Below are 8,276 nucleotides of genomic sequence, written 5' to 3' on the forward strand. Positions count from 1 at the left end.
TTCCTTCCTTTTGTCACCAGGGGGTCAGGCCCTGAGCCGGTGCTGGCGATTCAGCAGTAAGACCTGGTACTTTCTTGGGCCTTACAGTCATATGGAAAGACAGACCCTAAGCAGATCATCAAACAAAAATAACTACATAATTATCATTGTGATGAGGTTTACGAAGGAATATTACAGGGCGCCATAAGCACGTAAAAAGGGATTGCACCTAGTCTGGAAAGTTATATTTCTGGCCTATTGCCTACAATTACAGGGTTGCAAAGGATTTTTTAAAATCAACATATATTTGACATATAACGTCATGTAAGTTTAAGGTGTACAACATATGGATTTGATCCATTTATATCGCCGTACGATCGCCACTCTAGCATTTGCTAACCCCACCGTCACTTCACATCAGTATCATTTCTTCCAGTGCTGGGAACAATTAAGATCGAGTCTCTCGGCAAATTTAGTGTTTACAGTTGTGTTGTCTACAATCATTGGAAAGGATTTAAGATGTCCTGGTTTGACCAGCTAGCACTCCCTGCTCCTAGGGACTGTTTGTGTGGCTGGATTGCCGTCAGAGGCCCGCTCCTGGCCTCTCCAGCTCCTCCCAGGGAAGTCTGGGGGCTGAGTTTTTGAGAGTAAACCAGGCCAGGCATACGGAATTCCATTCCTTTCCTCTCCCTCTCCTCTTGGAAGTGAGCTATTCCTAGGGGGTATGCTGACCTCTGCTCATCCAAGCTTAAATCTTCCCTGGAGAGTTACCTGACCTCTTGGTGCCTTGGTACCTCCTTGTAAAAGAGGGATCAGGATGCTGTCTGTGTGGTAGGCCAGCTGTGAGAGGGTTTATAACAGTGCTGGCCACACGGTGAGCCAGTGAATGCTATTTGTTATCGACTCTGGTCCATCATTCCCCTCAATATACCTATCAGGTACTCATTCACTCATTTATTCTTTTAACAAATATTTATTGAGTGTCTACCCCAGGCCCGGCACTGTCCCAGTGCTGGAGATGCAGCGTAAACAGGAAAAGACAGAAGCACTGCCCACATGGAAACTTCAGTCCAGTGGGGGAGACAGCCAACAAATACACAGACAAATAGATCCACCCTAGGGTTGCCAGTGGTGAGAAGGTCTGGGAGAAAAGCGGATCAGATGAGGGAGGTGGAATGAGGGTGGGGGACGTGTTTTACTCAGGGAGGTTGGGGAAGGCCTCTGAGGAGACTGAGAGAGTGAGGAAGCCAGCCTGGCAACTCTCCTGGGAGAGAAGTCCAAGCAGCGGGGCCTCTGTGTGCAGAGGCCCGGGAGGAACACATCCCAGGGACGTTCCCAACAGCAGTGAGAACGCTAGCCGGCTCAGCAGAGCGGAGAGCTGGAAGGTGGTAGGAATGGGGAGGAGGGGCAGCTGGGGCCTAGCCGGGCAGGGCAAGGGTGGAGAGCAGGGAAGTTCGTGGGAGCAGCTGCTGGAGGGTGCGTGGACCCCTAGCAGAGAGGCCCCGGGGAGCAGGAGGTATGGGGGCTGGATTTTTAAGAGTTGTTCACTTGCTTCAGTGCTGCCCACTTAAGTGAACCAGATGACCTCAGAGTGGCAAGCAGCTGCCACAAAGCCCATGCATTTTATTATAAGGGCAGACAGGCACTGACCCGGAATAACTGTGTGCACCGTAAGGGCTCATCTGATGAGCAGCTGAACAGAACATGTTGGTAGCAGCCAGAAGTGACCACTAACTACAGAAAATGACCACTCATTCACTAGGCATCACATACATTTCTTCTCTCTGTGAGTTTTCATGGACCTGGGCGACAATCCATTAACGAGGGAATCAGTTTGCATTCTGTGGACCCCCAACAAGGTGGCAGGTGGTAACCAGCCCTCGGTGAGTGGGAGAAAAGCTGCTGTGGGCACGGCGTGGTCACCTTCAGTCACCTTGTGGGAGGGACGAGCTGTAGGTGGCACTGTGTCCTTTTGTCTACCAGGGCTCTGCAGGCTTTGGAAGGGTGGAGGAAAAGCCATCGGCAGAAAATAAGCAGGGACTGACTTGGCCCAAGAACGAGAGCGCTCTGGCTGTTTTGTTCTCTGGTGCATCCAGAGGGTCTAGAACAGCGCCCAGCATGTGGTAGGCAGTTAACAAAAGTTTATGGAATCGATGAATAGTTGCTTTTGTTATCCCCATTTTACAGAGGAGGAAACTGAGGCTTGGAGAGAGTCACAGAGCTAAGAGTGTCGGGTCTGGGTTTGAACCAAGGTCTGTCTGAGCTGAGAGCCTGAGCTCCTAGTCTCGAGGTCCCGCTGTGGGAATCCCCCTCCCCAGCTTCCACCTTCACCCCAGGTCACCTTTTCACGAGTCTCTTCTAGAAGAGGGACCAGCCATGGAGTGCTATGGCTTGAAAACAGTCCAGCCACACCTCTGGAAGAATATTGGCTAAAAGTCCTCCCCTACCCAAAGGTAAGGGAGAAAGCCTGGGGCTGTGGGGTGCAGAGTTTTCTGAGGACAAAGCAAACCGGCCTCCCAGGGGTTCAAATCACAGCCTTGGCAGCACTGTCCCTTCCCCTACATGGGAGCCCATGATCATTCCCAGGGACTCTGGAGACCCCTTAAATGGCTCCAGTCAAACTGAGAAAAAACCCTGGGAGCCTCGTGGGATATTCATAAAACCCACTGACCTTTATTTCTCATCTGCATTTCAGATGTCCTGTGTGCTATTAAATGCTCACAAAATTCACTGGAGGGGTGGGAAGCGGCTTAAATGTACAGACAGTGTCCCAGAAACGCATTCCCAGGATGTTTCACTTCTTCCGCCCCAGCAGTTAGCCCTGCCCTTGGATGTCCTTGTTCCCAAATGCAGTTTATTCATTCCTGGGTTTGCTCTCACCAGTCCTTGAGGAAGCCCTGCCTAGGGGGAGGGCCACTAGGGTGGGGGCGGGGCTGGAACCGCAGGTGTCCTTGTCCTGTGACTAGGTGTCAGGGACTGTCCTCTTTTCCAGGGGAGGACACCTGCTGGGACATGGCCTAGCATTCTAGAAGACCCTTCCTCCTCCTCTTCATTCTTCACCCCCTGCTCCCAGAACCTCCAGGGAAGAGGAAGAGGGGAAAAGAGAAGCAAGAAATGCCCTAGAAGGCAGGGAGAAGGCCGTGGCTTCAGAGGGAAGCTGGGGGGTACCGTGAAACAGGAGAAGAGATTAAAACTTTCTTTAAAACTAGAAGGAGAGTGCTGTCCTTCCCTCACTCTCCCCAGCTGCCCTGACCACATCCTGAAGAACATCCAACCCCGTCCTGTGGGGTCCACAGCAGCAGCTGGGGCCCCAGCCATGGTGCGCCTTCAACGGCAGGTGAGTGGGGTACAGAAGAGGGACAGGACCAGGCCCCCTGGAGGGCTACTGGCTAAATCTCTCTACTGCCTCCTGCCTGTGGATGCCAGCATCATGCCTCCTCTAACGAAAATACAATGATCAACTTATGGACCCATTCGGTCCCTAGATTATCTTTTCTAGGAGCTCAGTCTAAGTTCTCAGAGGTACCTCTTTCCTGGGTTTCAATTATGTGTTAATAACAATAGCTGTCATGTATCAAGCACAAGCCACGCCCTGGGCCTGGGATGTGCCAGTTAATGTCTGAGCTTTCCTTTACATCCTCAGCTCTACTTCCTGTAGTTCTAACCCTTACTGTAGCCCTGGAAGGGAGGTGGTGTTAGGCCCATGTTACAAATGAGAAATGGAGGCCCGGAGAAGTTAGGTGGTGGTACCCAGACAGGGGACAGTGGTAGGCCTGGGATGGAACTCAGTCTGACTCCAAAGCTCTTTCCGAGATGGTGGAATGCCTCCCCCGCCATCTGTGGGAACAACCCCTAATTACTTGGTAATGGGGTGAACTCCACGGCAGATGTGCTGGTGACCTTGCTGGGGTCCAGCTCCACACGGTGGTATTCGAAGATGGTCCTTCGCCGAGATTCTGAAACATAGGCAAAGCCTGTCATCAGGAGCAGCTCAGGGCCAGAGGGCTTCAGGGCCTGGACCTGGAGCCTGACAGGTAGGCCAGAGATTGTAGTGAGTAGAACCAGGAGTTAGTATGCAGCCACTGAGGGCAGGAAGTATACCCATCATCCTGGGATAATGGTGTTGAAACTGTGGGGAGACAGGAGAACAGGAGTTGGCCTTGAGGGGAGGGCTTTGTGTTATAAACAGGTTCATAACGCAGAGGCCCGGCTGTTCCCGGGGTCAGGACACAGGGGGTCCACACTTTCCCATGCCTCTGTGACTTCACAGCTGCTGTTCCCTTGATCTATAAGGTTCTTCCACCCTTTCTCTTCTTCTCCAGCTCACCCTTCCAGATCCAGCTCAGGGCCACTTCCTCTAGACCAGCTGCCTCTTATTAGCCCCCTCTGCCCTGTGTCCTCCTCTCACTGTACTTACATTGCGTGGTCATTAGGGTTGATGTGGAGGGTGGGGACCGTTCGACTATGATCACCTGGTCCCGAACCTGACCCACAGTGAGCACTCTGCAAATGTCTGCAGATGGACAGGCTGACCTTGGAGAACCTCTCCCCTCCTTGATGGAGGAGAGAGCAAGTTTCAGGGCCTGGAGCCAGGCTTATGTCCTGCCTCGGTCCCTGCAGAAACTTCCTACAGGACCTCAGAGTCAAGAGCTCTGAGTTCTGAGTTGAGTTCTCCTCCTGACAAGCAGGATAACCTTAGGGCCTCGGCTTTTTGTCTGTGAAGTAGAAAGACATTAACACCTGCCCCAACACCCTTGGGAGGAAAAAGCTGGAACTGTAGATGAAATGACTTCTCCTAAAATGGCAGTCTGAGATGCTCTGATATTTCCCACCAAACCCCCATGCCCACCTAAGAACCGTGACTTGGGGTTGGTTTCCTTCAGCTCCAAAAGGCAGGTTGTCAGCCTCTGAGCTGCGTGAATGAGTTTTCCCATGAGGGGAAAAGACCACTTAGTATTCGGTCTGCCCAGCACCCCTTCTTCCTTCTGGAAACAGAAGGAACTGCCCCCAGCCCCTTCTTACATGTGGTCTGTGCTGCATCTTCTTTCATGACCCTGCCTCCCTGGCCACACAGTGATTGGTCCAGGGCTGGGCATCTGATGAAGTCAGACCAATCAGAGACCTTCCCTGGGATTTTTTAACTGTAACCAGAAGGCCCTTTGCTCTCCAGTAATACTGCTAAGAAGATGCAAGCTCGGCGTCCATGAATAGCCATGGTTCCAGTCTCATGGGGAAAGCCAGAGGATAAAGCCACCTCGTGGAGAGAAACTGGTGGCATTCCAGGCTCTGGAGTCCCCGGACCTGCCCTGGTCCTGTCTTCCCAGTTGTTGGCTCTTCCTTTGGTTCTTTGGGCTACTTTAGTATCCCCAGTGCACTCCTTTTCACTTAAGCTAGTTTCAGTTGGGTTTTTGTCACTAGAAGCCCAGAGTAGGTGGGCTGTTTCTCACTCAGCTGAAGGTGATTTGGAGGAAAGTTTCCCGAGGTGGTAGCAAAACTCAGTGGGGGCATCCATGAAAAGGAGGGTGTCCTGTGCAACCGCTGGGTGGCCCATCCTGAATGAAGAATCTAGGGGAGCATCCACTGCTCAAAAGAACATCTCAGCTACGTTTCTGTCATTTATTTATCCTCAATTTTGGAACCGTTCCCTCCTACTTAACCCAGGATTGAACCCCAGGTGGTCTGACCCAAAGCGTGCTCTCTTCGCACCACACCCCGTTGTCCTGCAGCAGAGCCTGGAGACACCTCAGCCCCTGAAGCATCCGTGACCACAAAATATCCTTGAAACATTCTGTGCAATGAAAAGGAAACTGCTCCGGCGCTGGTGGCCGCAGCGCTACCCCGGAACTAAACAGGGATCTGCAGTCCACCTCAGAGGCCTGTGCTTGAAATGCGAGCACTACCCTCTCACAGGTGTGCGCGTGCTTGCACACACACAGACACACACACACACACACACACACACAGATTTTTCCTAATACAAGAAAGGCCCTTTGCCAAGCAGGGGTGGGTCTGAAGGAGACTGGGGTGAGGAAGGGCACTTTTCCGTAATTCAGCTGCCCAGAAGAGGCACCAATTTTCAATTCACCAAAGGCCCATATGTGCTGCAGGGCCCTCCCCGTGTGACACCAACTGCTGTGCGAGGGTGGACTGTGCTTTGAGTGAACCTGCAGGATGTGAGACATTAGATGGAGGATGGGGAAGTTCTAGGCAGCCTTTCACAGCTCCATCCCACCCACTACCCCCAGAAGCCATCTCTCCTAAAGAATTACCCCTTTTAACACTGCAATGGAATAGGATAAAAAATAAAGGTGAAACTTCAGGTCTTCCGAGGTGCCTGAGGTCATGGGGTCTAGACTCTGCGTAAACATTTCTTTCTTAATCTGTCTCGTCTTTCCAGGCTCAGTTCAAATGACAGGCCCCCCCTTGAAGACATCCCCCACCCTTGGGTGCAGTTAGTGGCCCCTCCTCAGAGCTCCACAGCCTTCTGTGCACTGTCCAGTGTCACCTGTTTCACAAACATTTACTTTGCTGGCCACCTGCCCCAAGGCTATGAGCTCCCCAAGAGCAGAGCCTACAAGTTATATGTCTCTGTCCCCCAGCCCCTCGCACCAGGCCCCGCACAGAACAGGGTCTCAAGAGATGACTGTGAATGAATGAATGGCTTACAAATAGTCAGGAAAACCCCAGCAACTTATTATAACTTCAGCCCGCAGCACAAAGGAAGAAAGCCCTTCCTCCTCAGCCCACCACAGATTATGGCCTTTCTCAAGGGGGCAGCCGCCAACGGGCCACAAAAAACCAGACCCTCCCGAAGTTAGAGCTCAAAGGAGGAGGAGAAATGGCTTTCAGGATTTCTCCACCTGCAAGGATACAGGGGAGAGCCTGCCCTCGTTCAGAAGGCAGGTGAAATAGGAGGACAAAGGGGGTCAGGGTTGGGGCATGATAGAGACACGGACTTGTCAAGGGAGTCGAATTCATGAACAGCCCACTGGGGAGCAGAGGTGGGGATGTGCCTCAAGTGAGGATACAGCCAGAGATGATCAGATATCCTCCAAAAAGCAACACAGCCCTACCAGCAAGGGTGGGGGAGATGTGTGTGGTAGGAAGTGGGAGGAGGGTGGGCGGGCAGAAACACATCTCTGATTAAAAATAGTTGCTCACGGGCTTCCCCGGTGGTGCAATGGTTAAGAATCCGCCTGCCAATGCAGGGGACATGGGTTCAAGCCCTGGGCCGGAAGATCCCACATGCCACGGAGTAAGCCCGTGCGCTACAACTACCGAAATCGTGCTCTAGAGCCTGCGTGCCACAACTACTGAGCCCACGTGCCACAACTACTGAAGCCTGCGCACCTAGAGCCTGTGCTCCGCAACAAGAGAAGCCACCGCAATGAGAAGTCCACGCACCGCAACGAAGAGTAGCCTCCTCCGCTGACCGCATGCAGCAACGAAGACCCAAGGCAGCCAAAAATAAAAAAAATAGATAAATAAATTTATAAAAAAAAAAAATAGTTGCTCACTTCAACTGCCAACTTGTACTTTTTTTTTAAGTGTCTGGTTTGGCAATACTTTTATTTCTTGATAAACAGATCCCTTAATATCCCCGCCTGTGTTATTTGCTTTTGGATGATCTCGCCAACATCTGGGGCTTGCCCAAGGACGATGATGTCCATCTGCAGGACCAACGGATCCCTGCCGGAACCAAGACGGTGGCCGCCCCAGCGCCACATTTCTGGCAGTTTGAGACGTTTCTGTTTTATCTCTGCTTCCATTCGTCAAAGATTCAGAAACACTAAGGTCCAGACACGGAAAGTCCTGCCATGCAATCAAGAGATGTTCATGGCTCAAAAGCGAGGTTGGCATGTCCTGTTCTGTTTCCACACCAGACACCAGCAGGGAGAGGGTTGGCTTGGTCAGAAGAAATCAGACTGACAGGTCCAGCCACCGACTTCCCTCCAAAACAGTGGTTACGATATAAAAACATCTAAGACGGTGGCTCAGGAAAAAGTTTTCATTTACTCATTCACATCTTCCTTTGCTCATTTGGTTATTCTTTCAATAATCATGAATTGAGCCCCGTCAGGGGACCCCAGAGATAAACACAATGAGGGTCCTGTACCCCAAGGAGCTTTCAGCCCAGGAGGGGAGGGAGGAGAGACCTCCTCAGCACAGATGCAGTGTAGAAAAGGGCAGAGGGAGGAGAGGAGGTGAGAAAGGGCATGGCTCAGGGAGAGGAGGAGAGGGAAAAACAGAAAAGAAAAAAAAAAGAAAAGTGAAAAACGGGGTGGGGGGGAGGGGGG

The 8,276-nt window shown here is 51.8% G+C and overlaps 1 protein-coding gene across 1 annotated transcript in view; it reads right to left on the reverse strand.

Moving 5' to 3' along the window:
* PLXDC1 (plexin domain containing 1) overlaps window positions 1-8,276 on the reverse strand; it is a 64,971-nt gene that overhangs the window by 15,025 nt on the left and 41,670 nt on the right. The window contains exon 8 of the mRNA XM_024130278.3: window positions 3,840-3,935. Coding sequence (XP_023986046.1) covers window positions 3,840-3,935 — 96 coding nt within the window. The remainder of the gene's footprint in view (window positions 1-3,839; window positions 3,936-8,276) is intronic.

This window comes from Physeter macrocephalus, chromosome 14, assembly GCF_002837175.3.
Source record: "Physeter macrocephalus isolate SW-GA chromosome 14, ASM283717v5, whole genome shotgun sequence".
NCBI classification, from domain to species: domain Eukaryota; kingdom Metazoa; phylum Chordata; class Mammalia; order Artiodactyla; family Physeteridae; genus Physeter; species Physeter macrocephalus.